The sequence below is a fragment of the Sphaerodactylus townsendi genome, linkage group LG10 (genome assembly GCF_021028975.2).
Source record: "Sphaerodactylus townsendi isolate TG3544 linkage group LG10, MPM_Stown_v2.3, whole genome shotgun sequence".
Taxonomy (NCBI): domain Eukaryota; kingdom Metazoa; phylum Chordata; class Lepidosauria; order Squamata; family Sphaerodactylidae; genus Sphaerodactylus; species Sphaerodactylus townsendi.
Window position 1 is genome coordinate 63,182,350 of NC_059434.1, and position 17,489 is coordinate 63,199,838.

General features: G+C 40.0%; 1 protein-coding gene across 21 annotated transcripts in view; it reads left to right on the top strand.

The window, feature by feature from the left end:
• ANK2 (ankyrin 2) overlaps positions 1–17,489 on the top strand; it is a 338,318-nt gene that overhangs the window by 292,046 nt on the left and 28,783 nt on the right. For 20 of the 21 annotated variants that reach the window (XM_048508918.1, XM_048508924.1, XM_048508917.1 and 17 more), the window contains 6 exons: positions 173–401; positions 1,204–1,329; positions 2,898–3,020; positions 4,049–4,081; positions 5,894–5,915; positions 10,235–16,273. In XM_048508918.1, the coding sequence (XP_048364875.1) occupies positions 173–401; positions 1,204–1,329; positions 2,898–3,020; positions 4,049–4,081; positions 5,894–5,915; positions 10,235–16,273 (6,572 nt within the window). The remainder of the gene's footprint in view (positions 1–172; positions 402–1,203; positions 1,330–2,897; positions 3,021–4,048; positions 4,082–5,893; positions 5,916–10,234; positions 16,274–17,489) is intronic. The other variant, XM_048508932.1, reaches the window with a different exon arrangement.

A 17,489-nucleotide genomic window follows, 5' to 3' on the forward strand; every position in this document is an offset into this window, starting at 1 on the left:
TCCATGCAGAAATCCAGATTCTGGGTTAATTGATTTCTCATAATTTATGTACTTGAAATGTACTTGCAGTGGTAATATAATACCTGGTCTATTTTCACAAATTCTGAATCAGAGCTGATTTGCTTTTTTAAAAATGATGTGAAATATAACAATTTGCTGTGTTTGTTTGCAGGTTTTGGTTGATAGACTGTAGACAGATACAAGAATCTGTTACATTCGCTTCCCAAGTATACAGAGAGATTATTTGCGTACCCTACATGGCCAAATTTGTAGTGTTTGCCAAATCGCATGATCCCATAGAAGCACGGTTAAGATGTTTCTGCATGACAGATGACAAGGTGGATAAAACCCTAGAACAACAAGAAAACTTTGCTGAAGTTGCTCGAAGCAGGGATGTAGAGGTATGGTTTTAAAATCTTACAGAATGAATTACTTGGTTTAAAATATTTGTATTTCTAATTGACATGGGAAACTATTATAAATTATAAATATCCCTTATCATTGCAAAGAATGTTCCTGTTTTTGCAGTGCTAGCAATATGGGAGGTTGGTTAAGATGGCATAGAGCAATTAACCCCACTGGGTAAATTAAGCAAAGTCTTATACCATGTACTCAGAAACTAGTTAAATGTGACTGGAATGATGCCCAAAAAAATGCCATGAGGAAGTCTGCTCCATTAAAGTTAGGCACTAAACCTGCTGCTAATGCAGTTTTACCTTTGTATTTTTGTTTACTAACAATCCCTAAATTGTGATGCACATATATGATTGCACAGTGTAGTTCACTCCCAACAGCTGAGATGAATGGCCTTTATTCACGAACTGCTAAAGATTAAAGATTCTTTGAACTGTAAACTATGAAAATCCATAGAATCATTTTTAAAACAGTCACAGTCAAGTATAGATTTAAAAAGTAAAACAGCAACAATGCAGTCCACTGTGTGTCAAAAATACATGAGATGAGTAATGTATTCTTTAATAGGTTGCAATCTGTTTTTTAATTGGGGGGATGTGTTTTGTTTTTTGTTTTGCTTGTTTCTTTTGCTGGGTTATAACATTTCAGAATTTTGTTTTTTATCATGCTTTCTGTTAATATTTTGTTTTATATCATTGTGTAAATTAATAAGAACAAGAGTAAGAATGAATTCTGCTTTGGTAAAACAGTATTAGAAAAAAAAGCCTTATTATTTTGTTGTTTATGTAGGTGCTAGAAGGAAAGCCCATCTATGTAGACTGCTTTGGAAATTTAGTACCATTAACCAAGAGTGGCCAGCATCACATATTCAGTTTTTATGCCTTCAAAGAAAATAGGCTTCCACTGTTTGTCAAGGTAATGTTTGTATGGTTGTTTTCGGGATTTATTCTGTGGTGTCTGTTGAGAACATTCAGCAACCAGCAATGATACATGTATTTGTTTACTTCATTTATAATCTGTGAGACTCAAGGCTTATGTCAGTGCAGTCAATAAGATGACAAATCTACTAAGCAATACACTACTAGAATTACAGCAGTATGAAACAAAGCATAACGTTTTAGACCCATTTGGTAGAAAATAGTGTTATATCAGTGGAAAAGCGTAGAAAACAGATAATACACACTATGCATAGTGGCATAAGTTACAGTCTCATTCCTCTAATGTGTACTAATATTAATTGTATACTAACACAGCCCTGAATAATCTGGGTTTAGCTATACTAATGCCAGTGGTAAAACTAAATAGTTAGAATGGATTGATTCTGCAAATTGTGTTGTTAGCACCTGAAAAATGTTCATCATATTTTGTGGAACTGGATGGTAAAGAATACACTAGTTTCACAAGTGTTATTGTTATTGGTATAGAGAGTTCTGAAGGAAAGAGGATTCCAGTTGAAAGAGGTTGATTGTTGGAAATTTTTGGAGGCAATTTTTCCATGACACAAGTGTAATTCATATATCTTTAATCCTCTGAGGACATTAAATGGCTTTTCAGGTAAATACCCAGTTCATATTAATGTAGGATAACTAAACTATCAGTGGTTAGCAGATGGCTTAATTCTGCAGTACTATAGGTGGCAAACCATGAGGGGCAGCTGAGGAAGACACTTTTATAAGGGAATAGAACAGGGGTCTTCAAACTATGCCCCCCCAGATGTTCATGAACTACAATTCCCATCAGCCCTTCCACTTAGCCATGCTGGCAGGGACTGATGGGAATTGTAGTCTGTGAACATCTGGAGGGCCATAGTTTGAAGACCCCTGGAATAGAACTATAAAGTATTGCAATGTTTGTTGTGTGTATCAGCTTTTTACAGAATTGTAATCTACTTTCTGCATGATGGTATGTCATGCTGAAGACAACATTGTTGGTTTGGTTTTTTCCCTACAAATTCTGTGATCTTCTCTAATTCCTTTCTAATTCTGTAATCCTAGAACTAATTGCATTGTTTACTGGGTCTCGTACTCATACTGTATGATTCAGTTGTTTTCTATGATTCTATGCAATACTTCTGTGATTCTGTACTGGCAGTCTTCAAGCAGCAGCTAGACAAACAGTTATCAGGGATGTTTCAAGCAAATACTGCATTGAGCAGAGAGTGTAACTAGATGGCCCAAATGTCCTCTTCCTATTCTCCCCCCTCCCCTTTTGCTCTCAAGTCACAGCTGACTAATGGTGACCCCAATGGAATTTTCCAGGCAAAAGACATTCAGAAGTATTTTTCTATTGCTTCCGCATTGCATTCCTGGTATTCCTTGGAGGTCTCCCATTCAGATGCTTGTGAGGCTCAATCCTGCTTAGCTTCTGAAAATCTTACAGGTTCAGGCTAGCCTTGTCTATCTATTCTATGATTCTGTAATTTGTGATATGCCTTGAGGCTCCGTGAAAAAAGGTGACTCTAAACTCTAGTATCTTCTCACTAGGTTCGGGACACAACTCAAGAGCCCTGCGGACGACTGTCGTTTATGAAAGAACCTAAATCTTCAAGAGGCCTAGTGCATCAAGCCATCTGCAATCTGAACATCACATTACCAGTTTACACAAAGGTACTTCCCAGAACAATTCATGAGAACTTCAATCACTGATTGAACTGTTGCCTTCACTTTCTAGACATCTTAAATCTAGTTATGTATGCCATCCCATTTCACGACCGACAGCATTCTGTTGGTGAATGTCTATGTTATTTGTTGGTTGGTGAATGTCTCTGTTATTTTAAAAATGCATCATGATAAATTATAGATAAACTTGAAATATTTTTTTCGGTCAGTGACAATGGAGTTACATACATACCATGCCTCACCAACCTTGGTTTTCTGGATTATATATTAACAATTGAACAATTTAAAACAAAACCCTTGTGTATTATAGCAGCTTACATTCTAAGAGTCGGCTCATATATTGTATCAGTTTTGTGCTTTGCTGTAAATAGCTCAGAAATTTGGGGGGAAGAGAGTTTTTAAAAATCATGAATTTTCTTCAATAAGTAGGCTTCTGATTTCAGAGCCCTCCTTCTCCCTTCTTAGAAGGTGCTTTTCTATGAATTCTTTCTTCTGATGTTATGGGTCTCATGGGTGTCGGTCTCTCTCCTATATAATCAAATGCAGAAGAAACCTGTATGAAGTAGCATATATGTTGACTTAATTTTGTTAAATTTCAAGATTACAACATCAAATCAGACGTATTAAAGATAACCAAATAACATGAAATAAATGCAAAATACGTTTTCTTCATCCTGGGACCTTTAGGAAGCTCTTCAGGTCTCATGCTGAATCCTGATCTGATGGCTAAGGAACAACTATCTAGATATTTTTAATAGGTAGTATAAATAATCAAGCATAAGGCAAACATTTGTATATAGCTTTCCTATTTTTAATTTCTTTGATCTCCCAGCTTTTCTGATTGTTTTTGACCCTGTTGTTCCCTTTCCCCCCTTGTCCTTAGGATAGCTTAAAACTGTGCTTGTTTTGACTGTCTTGCCTGTTGAATATGTTCAGAAATAATTACTTTCCTTTAACCCTAATCCTGTCTTTCCCTGCACTGTTTTTTCCCCTTGCATGACATATTGGGCTGAAAGGAATCAGAATCAGATCAAGAACAGGAAGAAGAGGTAATTTTTATAATAGAACATGTTCTAAAATACAAATGTCGCTAGGATATAAAGAGACATGCACAGCAACGTATAGGGAGTTCACCAATTGTCTTTACCCCAGGCCACATTGTGTATGACTTCTCAGGGTCTTCTGGTATTCATAAATGGTTTTTAGGGAAGAGCACAACCCAAAAGGCTGCAGGAAAGCCCATTTAGACTACATCGTGCGTCTTTCTTTTGTATTTACTTAAAATTGATGTCTAAATGAGGAGCTGAATCTCAGAAATGGTTTCTTGCTTGCTTAGCTGCAGAAACAAGCATAAAATTACTGTTCTTAGTGTTACTAAATCAGTTGGCCTCAATAGTGTGCATCTGTTTGATATTTCTAGCAAAAAAATTATGTAAAGAAATATGTTGTTGGAAACATTTTGGAGCTCTTTGATTAAGAAAAATCTGACATGATTTGTAATTTGTCGCTGATCAGCATCTCAATTGTTGCCTAAAATAATTCAGAGAAAATCTTAGTTGGGAATTTGCAATCAATTTACTCACCATAATGTCAGATCCTCTATTTCTGTTAAGTTGCTTTTGAGAAAAGATAACAAGCAGTTTATGTTGCCATAGATAAATAAAAGTATTCTACTTAAATGTGAGTAGTGACATCTGTGCCATATTTACCTATACTAAAATTAAATCCCACTTTCGTTGAATGATTGCACCCTTCAAATGATGAATTATTGGCCTCCAAGGCCACTGTGTTCCCAAATCCTATTAGAACATAATTTTGAACTCTTTCTTCTGTTGGAGATGGTCCAGGTTAGGAATCAGAAAGATCAATTCTCTTTTTCCTCTAATAACATTTCTTGCATTGAATTCTCAGCAATCTAGTGTTGACTGAAAATATAAAACTCTTAATACTACTCAGTATCAGAGGCGTAGCTGCAATGGGGACATCTGGGACGGCTCACCCTGGGCACCGCCATTGCATTCACATGTGCTGGGTGGGAGGGGGCACGCGGGCAGTTCATGCCCTGGGCGCAGTTTCTGCTCCATTCGTCACTGCTCAGTATTATTCCAAATATTTCTTGAGAAATAGTTATAATGGTCTCATTAGTTCAGGATAAAAATAATCTGCCTGCCCCTTCCATTGGGTTCATACTTTCTCCCTGTCAAGGTCAGTTATGTATATTTCAGTTGATCTAGAATTCAGTTGATCTAAGGGGAATTCTGCATGGGCCACTACGTGGCCTATATGATGCCGATGGAGCCCCAGGGCTTTTTCCCATCTTTTCCCATTCTCTTTTCCCATACTTAACTTCTCTACCTGTGGAACTCCACAGGGACAGAGAGGCTTGCCCACGCTGCCCTCCGACTTCCAGGGGTCGAAGGGCAGCGTGGGCATGCCTCCCTGTCCCTGTGGAGCTCCACAGGGAATGAAGATAAGTATGGGGGAAAATGTAGGCACCGAAGTGATGAAGTAGCGCCTCCAACCTGGTGCCGTATACATGGCGCCAGCAGGGAAACAGTGTTTCCGCCCCAGTTGGGGGGGAAAGCATGGTGCTGTCTCGTTGTGGTGTTTTTACCATCCTTGAGGCGTTGTTTTTTGTCCATGAGGAATCCACCTAATAATCAATGAAGTTGCAATGCTAAATTTACTTTTTTGGAATAAAACCTCAATTATTTCAGGGGGAGTTACTTTTAAGGAAGTGTGTAGAGTTAGGCCTCACATTTTCCTTATCTTTGATGCATTTTATGCTAGCTGATGTTCCACATTTGTTCCACTGGTACTTGTGAGACAAATCATTTCACTTTGTCTGTGTTCTTTTTCAGATTGATACGGCATCAGAAAAACGTAAGATTTCAATTAAAAAAACAATGGCAAGCACAAAAATAGGCTACTAATAAAGTTAAGCATGAGATACATTGCAGATTCTAATTGCCATTAATTTTCTAAGCAGTACAATAATATATATTAAGCTTTCAGATTTAAATGTTATTTAACTTATTACTAATAATTGAAAGTTAAGTAGCAAGACAATTCATCTAAGCATTCACTTTCCTTTTGACATCCCCTGGTGATCCTGCTATTGCTGTTAGATTTGCTTAAATCCCCCATTTTATGATTTTTTAGAAATACTTTTGTATATTTGACATGTTGTATTTTAAAGGAAATTACAGTATCACTTTTTTAAAATTAAAATCTTCTACAAACTATTTAAATCACTTCATTGAACTGTTTATGTTAAATGTATGCACATAAAAGTGATACTGTTTTCAGTAACCAGACTCCATCCCATCCTCATCACTTTTACTGTGGTGAAGTTTGTATTCGGGCATATTTATGGCTTTGAATACTCTTCCTAAGTTGGAAATTAAATGCTGAACAAGAAAAGGGGACATACGTATTTTGATATTCCATATCAAATCATTGTTTTGGCAAAACTTCTTTTAGGCCCCTTCTGCATATGCAGAATAATGCACTTTCAATCCACTTTGCAGCTGGATTTTACTGTGTGAAATAGCAAAGTCCACTTGCAGACAATTGTGAAAGTGGATTGAAAGTGCATTATTCTGCATGTGCAGAAGGGCCTTTATGAAAATTCAACCCACTTTAATTTGGGTCTGAGCAGCTGTATACCACAGTTCCCCTGAACAGTACAGTACAGTAAACCTTTATTAGGCATAAATAATTCTGCATAAGTTCCCCTGAACACTGAAATACAGTGAATATGATCCAGGTATAGTTAAAAACTTTTCGAGCCCATCAGTTTCAATGAGGGTTACCTTTGGCTGACAGTATCTTTTGTCCTAGGTGTCATGAAAGTTGAGCAGGAAAAGTGTTACAGTCAATTAAAATAAATCAGTTTATTGCACAGTGTACATAAAATACAAATTAAAAACATAGACTTTGATTTTAACCTCTAGATTGAAACCTTCAGATTAACTAGTCCTCAATATACATGAAGTAATACGAATAAATATTCATAAGTTGATGACATTCAAACAAGACCACAAACACAATAAACAGGACCAAACATGTTTCAGCCCATTGAGTCTTTTTCAGTGGTCACTAATTCTCAGATACACATACACACCAAGAACAGTTATAAGCCAAAGCGGGTGCTGACTGATTCTCATTTAATACTATGTGGCCAGTGGTGACATCATTAGGATCATGGATGTTGTTCCATGGTTTTCATGCTCACACATAAAAATGTGTGATTGTAAATTATATTTAATCTTGGCAGTCAGTGACGTAGCTATAGATTTTTTTGGGGATGGGTTCGGGGGCGTGGCAATGCCCCACCCACCCTGGGGCATGGCCATGCCTCCCAAGCCCCGCCCCTGGCCTCAGTGCTTATAAAAGCAGCTCTTCGAGGCTGGGGATGGCAGTCTCTTCTCCCCTGAGGGGAGGGAAGAAGGGACTGCTGACTGCCGACTAGGCTCCCAGTCGTGGGGGGGAGCAGGGGGAGGGGGCGGAGCTTCAGACATGTAATGGGGGGTTGAACCCAGAAGCCCTCTGCTTACCTACGTCCTTGTTGGCAGTTCATTCCCTTGAGGAATGTATGTATACCTCAACCAGCAACCTGACAAAATGGTCCTCATAATGTCACTATTTGGCCACAGAGTATAAAATGTGGCCCAATCAACAGCTGTTTTGACTGATTATACCAACATTTGTTCTTGGTATATATGTTTATCTATGTATCAGCAATCATTACAGAGGGTCCATTGGGCCAAAATGCTTTTGGTCCCGTTTACTGGGAAAGTCATTTTATCTGCTTGTCATCAACTTGTGGATATTTATTTACACTACTTAATGTACACTGAGGACCAATTAGTCTGGTGGTTTCAATCTAGAGACTAATTTCAAAGCTTGGCAACACCATCCAAAGCGGGGGAGAATCTCCCTCTGGAATTGGTGTGCCCCTGCACTGATGGAAATGCCCATTTTGTTGGTGCAAGGGGCAAATGGACCAGCAGAGTAGGTACTTGCTGGGCAGCCGGGCGCCACATAGCTGTGCAGTGCCCGATCCAGAAGCATCGTCTGTCGCTCAGACCTGATGCACAAAACACTGTGTTGGCCTGACTGGTGGCGTTCCAGGGGCGGGGCCAATGGTGGTCAGCCTCCAGATCCCGTTTGGCTCCCTTGTGTCAGTATACTGGAGTTTTTTGTGGCATATCTTTGTTCTGTGCTATGGGGGAACGTAAGGTGTTCTTTCTTTTTTTTACTGTTCAAGCTTTCCACACTGCAGGAAAGAAGCTTCACCGTCCGGTCCCCCTTCCCCCCCACCTGACAGCTCTGAATGGGGCCTTAAGTTTTTTTATTTGTATTTTCAAGGTTTAACCCAAACACTATAACTGTCTTTGAAATTGAAAATCCACTGTAGTAGCCAACTGAACTGCATCTCAGTTTGTGACAGTGCTTTGAAATAGACACCTTTCAGTCCTTTGAGAAATGAACCTCCTTACTAGAAGGATTGTTCTTTTTTGTTACCCAAGGTCCTAGTCCAGACTTAACAAGAATCAAAGGATAAAATCCTAGGACCTAGAGCACCTAGTTTTGCAGAGAAAAATGTTTGGAGACAAAGATTTCCGAGTGCAGCATTGACAAATTAAGCACCACACTGGCTAAATGAATCAGAGTAGGGAATTTAAACTGGAGCCATCATACGGTGACCTGGTTGTATTCTGATTTCTGCTCACTTGGTTGCTGGACTGTATTATTCCCCTGGCCGGCTCCTCTCTTTTAAACAAAATCTCTTCCCTAACTGGACTCCTCATATGTTATGGACTACAGTTTCCATCATCCCCTGCCAGCATGATGCTGGCAGGGGATGATGGGAACTGTAGTCCATAACATATGGATGGCCGTGAGTTTGACACCTATACGGTTTAGCCACTGCCCCACGCACACCCCACACCTTCTCTCATCCATAATGTTCACTGACAGGCCTACTAATCTATTTCACACGGGTCTGAAGACACTGTAAGAGCTGAAAAACTGAATTGTATATACGTAGACCAGATATTTATATATTTCCTGATGTGAGATTCCCCTGAAACATTTCTAACTCTTCTCTATTGTCACTATTCTAAACTATTTCTAAACAAGATACTTTCCAAGTTGATTCTAGGAAGTAAATAAATACTTCACCACAGTATGTTGCATATAAGTTTATGCCTTTTTCATTTATAACCATTTAGATTTTGTTTTGTTTTTTCAATGTAGGGATACTTACCCAGCAATGTATGCAACAGCTTTGCTTTGCATGGAAATAACTTGGCTTATATGTATATTGTGTGGGTGTGTATGTTTGTGTGTATGTGCCCAGTGTGAATGTTTTTGGTTGCTGTGCATTACATTTTTTTCTAACCTTGGAGTTCACTGTTGGGCTATTCACTATTTAAGTTTTCCTTCTTCTTATTCCTCCTTTATTTTTCTTTCTTTCCTTTAATCTATTCGTTATTTGTTTTGAACAACGAGGGTGTTCCAAGGAAAGGACCATGCCTCTTGAAATAAAAGTCTCTCTGTGTGTTTCCCCATTTGGATGTTACATTCCCCTTAGATGAAATGCCGGTTTGCAGCTGCCTCAGATATCAATGTATTTTGTTTATCGTAAAGTATTGCATAATTAAATGTAAATAGAGAATTTTGGACTTTTCATTATGAAGCAAAAGTGTTTAATTTTGGTTCTGACAGTTTGCTATCACTGGCTTTCTCTTAGAGGAGATACACTTTCAATCAGTTACAAAGTTTCCCCCCTCCTTTGTTCTTCTCTCTCTCCCTCTGTTTTTTTTAACATTGATCTGTAATACGTGAACAATCTTGAGATGCCTTTGTGTGAAAAAAAATCACTGTTTTTTTCCCCATCCTTGTTTTTACAGTGTTCTTGGTTCACAAAAGCTTTGATGTTGTATGTGTGGATGTGCTGTACTGCAAATACTAAGCAAGTTATTTCCTGCCCACTTTCCTTTTCAGTTTTTCCCGTTAGCTTTGCTTTGCTTTTTTTTCACCCTCAGATTTGTGGATCCATCCTACCCAGACCATTTTGTTGACCCTCCTACTGCTGCAATCAAAGACAGTCATTTCAGTCCTGATTACATTTTTCAATCTCTATTTTTGATTTCCATTTATTTTCAATGTTTTTCCCCCCGTTTTCCTAAAAGATGATGATGAAACAGAATCGACCGAAACATCAATCCTGAAAAGTCACCTTGTCAATGAAGTCCCTGTCCTTGCCAGTCCAGATTTGCTTTCTGAAGTCTCTGAGATGAAACAAGACTTGATCAAAATGACGGCTATCTTGACAACAGACTCTTCTGAAAAGTCAGGTTCCATAAAGGTGAAGGATCTCGTGAAAGTTGCTGACGAAGAACCGGGAGAACCTTTTGAAATTGTGGAAAGAGTTAAAGAGGACTTAGAAAAAGTAAATGAAATTCTGAGAAGCGGAAGTTGCCCTAGAGAACAGCCAACGGTTAAGAGATCCAGTTCCGGAACACAGCTGGTAGAAGAAGAGTGGGTTGTTGTAAGTGATGAAGAAATTGAGGAGGCCAAGCAAAATGCTCCTCAGGAAGCCACAGAACCTACTTGTGTTGAAATCAGAACAGGCAAAAGAAAAACAGAGAAAGAAAAGAAAGATATGGCAGGAATGGTGGATTATCTCAGCAAGGATCTCAGTGCGTGTGCATCACTTAACAAAGTGCAGCCACAGACTTTTCAAGAAGATATAGTAGCTGAGAGATTTGAAGCAGTTGTTGTAAGCAGAGGTTCTGATGAAGGTGGGCGTCACTCTACATCAGTTGAGAGCCGAGAGAAACAAGATCAGTGCAAACCTACCTTGGGCATTAAAAAACCAGTTAGAAAAAAATTAAAAGAAAAACAAAAGCCAAAGGACAAGGAAGCCCCAGGAAAACAAACACCTTCAGGGCTAGAAAAGGTTAGCTCTGAGGAGTCGTTAGATGAAGATCAAGGGCTAGCCCCTGCAGAGCCTTCCAAAGTAAAGGCTGTGTCTCCTGTAATAGAAGAAACTCCCATTGGCTCAATCAAAGATAAAGTAAAAGCTCTTCAGAAGCGAGTGGAGGATGAGCAGAAGGGACGTTCAAAATTACCTGTCAGGCACCCAGGAAAAGATGGGGCATCTGAAAAGCCTATTACAAAGCCATCACAAGTTAAAAAAGCTGTTTACAAAACAAAGCTCCCAGCGTCTCCTGCTGCCTCAAAATCACCAACTTCTCCTGCTGCCTCAAAATCACCAGCGTCTCCTGCTGCCTCAAAATCACCAGTGTTTCCTGCTGCCTCAAAATCACCAGCTTCTCCTGCTGCCTCAAGACTTCCATCTTCTACTGCCTCAAAATCACCATCATCTCCCTCTGCCTCAAAACTCTCTTCTTCTCCTGCTACCAAGAAAGCTGTTTCACCCACATCTAAGAAGCCACCTTCACCCACATCCAAGAAGCCACCTGTTTCACCCACATCTAAGAAGCCACCTTCACCCACATCCAAGAAGCCACCTGTTTCTCCCACAGCTAAGAAGCCCCCAGTATCACCGTCTTCCAAAACAGAAAGACTTGAAGAAACTATGTCTGTTCGTGAGCTGATGAAAGCCTTCCAGTCAGGCCAAGACCCATCGAAGCACAAAGCCGGACTTTTCGAGCATAAGTCTGTAAAGCAAAAACAGCAGACCTCTGACAAAGAGCCGGCTAAGAAAGGGGTCACTCAGGTAGACAGTGAAAAGAAACAGGCATTGACACAAAAAGAGGCACACAAAAAAGAGAGTCCCAAGACCAAAAAAGGCCAGGAGGCTCCAGCAGAGGTAGGTTTGCCACTTAAAAAGGAGACACGGAGCATTCCTGACATAATTTTGAAAGAAGATTCAGCCATACAGCAGGCAAAAGAGCAGAGTGGCAAGGCTGGCAAAAAACTTTCTCCAGTTGTTGTAGTTGATGATGGAAGTTCTAAGGATGTGACCCTGACATTTGATGAGCATGGGGATGCTGAACTTCAAATCAGCCCCGACAGAAAGGCTTCGACAGATTTTTCTGCTGTCATAAAGGAAGAGCTTGAGGACAATGACAAATACCAACAGTTCCGGCACATTTCAATTACTGAGGAAGGTGAGCTTCACTTAGATCAAGTACTGACCAGTCCATTCAATGTTACATTTCCATCGGAATACGTGAAAGATGGGTTTTTGCCCACCCTCTCCTTGCAAAGTGGTGCTTTGGATGGCAGCTCAGAGAGCCTTAAGCATGAAGGCATAGCAGATTCTCCGATTGGTAGCCTGCTTGATGGAACCCCACAGATCAGCTCTGAGGAAAGTTATAAGCATGAGGGCCTGGCTGAAACTCCAGAAACAAGCCCCGAGAGCCTGTCTTTCTCAACAAAAAAACCAGAACCTGTTGATCAGTTGGAAGAAACGGAACTAGCCAGTGCAATGCAAAGAACAGCAGAACCACATTCACCAAAAGAGCGTTCTCCAGCAAAAATTGAAAGGACAATTGCTGACAGAGACCTGAAAGACATCACAGAGACTCTAGAGTCTGATAGCCATCATTTGTCAAAAGGTTGTCAGATTACAGCCTCCAAGGAAGCGACACACATATGTACAGATTCTAGCTCAACTTCTATTAGTAAGCATAATGTCAGGGATGAGGAATCTATGGCCATTGCACAAGGACATTTAACTAAGTTGAATGAAACACATGACACTTCTGTAGAGAAACAGAAGGATTCAGCCACTGTACACCAAACTGTTAGTAAAGGACTGGAACTATTGCTTTCTAGCCATGAGTGTGAAGGTCTTAGCCCAGTTGCCGATGAATCCATAGCTATAAGCCATAAAGATTCGCTGGAAGCAAGCCCAGTGTTGGAAGATAATTCATCACGCAAAACACCCGACTCCCTTGAGCCAAGTCCTACCAAAGAGTCTCCCTGCCGTGATTCTTTGGAAAGCAGCCCTGTAGAACAGAAGTCAAAAATTCTTCTTGGATCTGGTCCCATTCAGACTGTCCCTGCCAAAGCAGAACATTTCCCTGAGCTGGCACCTGTGCGGTCCAGGCTTTTACGAGATCCTGATGGAAGCGCAGAAGATGACAGCTTGGAACAAACCTCCCTTATGGAGAGTTCAGGCAAAAGTCCTCTTTCACCTGAGACTCCTAGCTCTGAGGAAATTAGCTATGAAATCACTCCCAAGTTAGCAGACTCGCAGGCACTATTAAATATTTCCAAATCAGCTGTGATCCCTGAAGTCAATGAAGAGCCAGAAGATGATTCAGAAGAGGAACCAAAGAAAAGATTTACACCAGAAGAAGAGATGTTCAAGATGGTGACCAAAATTAAAACGTTTGATGAGCTGGAACAGGAAGCAAAGCAGAAGAGAGACTATAAGAAGGATTCCCAACTTGATGATACCATTTCAACTCCTGATCTGGAAACCACTGCTGAAACTGAAGCTGCACTTTCAACCACTGAGGAATATAATGTGCCCGCCATAGTGACCTCTACAGCTGAATTTAGGAAGACTTCTTCCTCTTCAGAGAGTGAGCCAGAATTGACAAAATTGAAAAAAGAAGCAGACTCTGGGCTTTTAATGGACCCTGTAATTAGAGTTCAGCCTCCTTCACCTCATCTTTGCAATATGGATTCCAGTTCTAGTCCTGAAGAAACAGAGTTTCAGCCCATTGAGCCCAAACAGCATGCTTTCAGTACTGAGGAGGAAAACACAGAATCAGATAAGCCAACAGAAGAGGCAAAAATGTCTGGTGATACCTCTCTTGCCTCTGATGCTAGCATTATAGCACAGGCTAGTGAATCAAAGTGCTACAGCACAGATGAAAGTGATACAGCTAGCCCAAATGGCCCCATGATGCACCTTGAGGAGGCATTCTACCACTCTGTTAGTGATGATGCCCAGAAAGGAACTGATTTGAATCAGACTTCAGAGGCATTGCACCACCAGTGTGATTCACAAGAAGATGCAGCAGCTGAGAGGGTCCCACACCAAGACCCCTCTGATATGGAATGTACAGAGGGTTCTTGTGCACCTGGTACCTCTCATTGCTGTGCATCCAAAAATGATGAATTGGCAACTGATGTTTCACCAGTACATTCCCCTTCAGAAAGTGATTTGGTTAGAACTGACGTAGATTTTGAGGTGTCTCAAAGGGATTTTTGTAGCACAGAGTACTCCACAGAATATTCATCTCTAACCACCCAGAAGGGTGAATGTGACAATTATGTTGAAGATGTTGACCAAGGTAGTACTCTAGCTATAATAAGCCCTTATGAAAATGTTCCCTCACAGCATTTTTTTACTAGCAGTGAAATTAGTACAGGAGTTGATTCAAGGATGCTACAAGACCAGTTGTCTAGGGGTGATTGTTCTGCTGAACCAAAAACTATCTTCACAGATGAAAGAACAGTAACAAGTTCCCCTCATAAACCAGCATTGGCAAGTTCTGATGGTTACTTTTCAGAAGATGTCTATATGGAGATTGAATCCAAGCATATGGATGTGTTCCAAAAGCAATCAACTCCAATGCCTTCGACAGCAGACCCTGCAGCTCTTGATGAAGCTGCTTTACAAGATATCAGGGATGAAGCTGAGAAAATAATCAGCCAAGTGATCATAACTAGGACAGATGTGGATTTGGATAAATGGAGTGAAATGCGTGAAGATGATGATGCCTTTGAAGCTCGGATGAAAGAAGAAGAACAAAAAATATTTGGCTTAATGGTAGACCGGAGATCACAAGGCACCACACCCGACACCACACCTGCCAGGACTCCTACAGAAGAAGGAACACCTTCCAGTGAGCAAAACCCCTTTCTTTTCCAGGAAGGTAAATTGTTTGAAATGACAAGGAGTGGTGCTATTGACATGACCAAGAGGAATTATTCTGATGAAGACTTGCACTTTTTTCAAATGGGTCAGCAGTCTCAGGAAGAGGTGTCATTATCTGAAGAAATGAAAGAAGCTGAAGGCATGGCATCTTCCCAATCAGAGGTACCCCCAGTTCCATCTGCATCTTCTGTATTTGATGAAGCTGATGCACGTATAAAAAGTTCGCTCATACCTGCTCTGGAAGATGACACCGCCAGTCCTTATAGCCCAAAGGGGGACATTAAATGTAGAATTCCTATCAAGATGGGTATTTCAGCCTCTTCTAAGTCACCAAAGAAAGAAACTGGTGCCTCTGATGCTGATCTCTCCTCTGGAGCTGACACTGGTGACGTGTTTGACAACTCTCAGGTGCCTTTCCCTATTTCTCCTGAGCAGACTGTGATTGATGTACAGTTAGATTTTTCAACAGTCACACGGTCTGTATATTCTGAGCAGGAAGATGATTCTCCAGACTCCTCGCCAGAGGATCAGAAATCTGTCATTGAAATCCCTACTGCTGTCATGGAAAGCATGCCTCCTCCTGAAGGCAAATCCAAAATTCCTGTAAGGCCAACTCACCATTCAAAAGATGATTGCCCTGCTTCAGATCACTTTGTGGGCACCCTAGTAGAATCACAGATTGATAAATCTAAACCAAAGTCAAAAATTCCAGTCAAGGGAATTTTCCAAAGAGTTGAACAGGAATGTATGTACACAGAGACATCGGTCTGGAAGCCAGACTCACCTAAACCTCATGACATAACATGCAAACATCCTATGAAACAAGATAGCAGAAGCAGATCTGAATCAGACACAAGTGCCTCCATGGACTCCAAAGCTAAGCGTTCAGTCAAAGCTAGAAGCTATGCTGAGGCAGAAGCAGAGACCAGAGAGAGGGTGGGTGAGATGAAGCTTGAGCTAGAATCAGACGAGCTGATGACTGCCCAACCAAAGATATTTCCTTCGCGATTGCCTATTAAGAGCAGAAGCATCTCAGCTTCCCGCAGTGACCTTAGCCCCTCAAAAGAAAGTAAGGAACATTTTTTTGAACTTTACAAAAACTCCTTAGAATTCTTTGAAGAGATTAGTGATGAAGCATCCAAGTTAGTGGATAGACTTATACAATCAGAGAGAGAACAAGAATTAGTTTCAGATGATGAAAGTAGTAGCGCCCTAGAAGTTTCGGTTATTGAAAATATGCCATCCATTGAGACCCAACAGTCAGTTGCCGAGGACATCTTTGACACCAGGCCCATTTGGGATGAGTCCATTGAGACTCAGATTGAGCGTATTCCTGATGAAAATGCCCCCGATCATGTTGAAGGTATTTGTCAGCTACTGAGATTCCCTTTGCTACGCATGTCATGAATCGCAATACTTCGTTGTTCTCTTTCTTTCCCTTGCTTCTTGTGTGTGGTTTGTCTCTCTTTTTTTTTAACAAGCTTCCTGTGATGGTTAATGTGTTGTGTGTCAGTTCTTTTTTTTTTTGTGCTGTGTATGTATTTTACTGTCTCTGAAACAATCTCAAGATTGCATACTGCAAATGCGTGTGAAACACTGAACAAAATAGATTATTGATTTTTAAAAAGTACTTTTGTTGATGTTGCCAAACATCAACAGATGTATTATTTCACTTGTAACGCAGCTGACCATGCAGATTTTAGTTTTTGGTTTTTCTTTGCTCTGGTTAAAATCTGACACAGAAAAATTGGTAAAATTGCTGTGTCTTCTTGACATTATTAATTAACTGAACATTGTGTTTAAGCACTGAATATATGCAAGTAATACTATTACCTTTCTCTAAGGACAAATACAGTAACTAAAATTTGGACATACTTCTCATCAGACTGCATACATAGTGGTTTCACATGTAATCCAAAATGGCACTGTTTGGAAATCCATAACTCAAATTCTGCAGGTGTCAAATTGGCTGTTGAGAATATGAATTCCTGCTTCGAGGCAAATACTCCTAAGAAGAAGTGTGCTCTTCCTTTTCCATGCCTGCTTTGTAAATAATTCAGGTGTGGAACATTTTGGAACATTAATTAACACAGCTGACAATGATAAACGTTCCACTGGATGCCAGCACACCATAAATACCAGAATTCAGAGTTCCTTTCGAATAATGTGATAATTAAGGTTTAAAAATTAGTAAGAAGTATTTTAAGGCTTGTAATAAAGCAGTTGAATGAAGCACTTGCTATTTGATGGATATATGCCATTAACTAAAGAGGCATGGAAAAATGCATCTCTTTTTCGGCAAAAAAAAATCACCTTTTCCTTTGTTCTATTTTATTTTAAGTATGCCAAGATTTTATAGGAACTCCAAGATAAAATTTTGATCAGTGTTTTTCAAAGCTTCTGATCTTTCATCTAGTTCAGTGGTCACTTTAATAAAAGTATGGAGTACCCAGATATTTCCAATCCAGACCTTTAGGTTTCCTTTAAAGTGCCCATTGTTTAAAAAAGAAACACTGAGCTTATTTTATGGAGTTTCCTTTGTTAGGGTACATCAGTTCTTCAGAGATTTGTTATGAAAT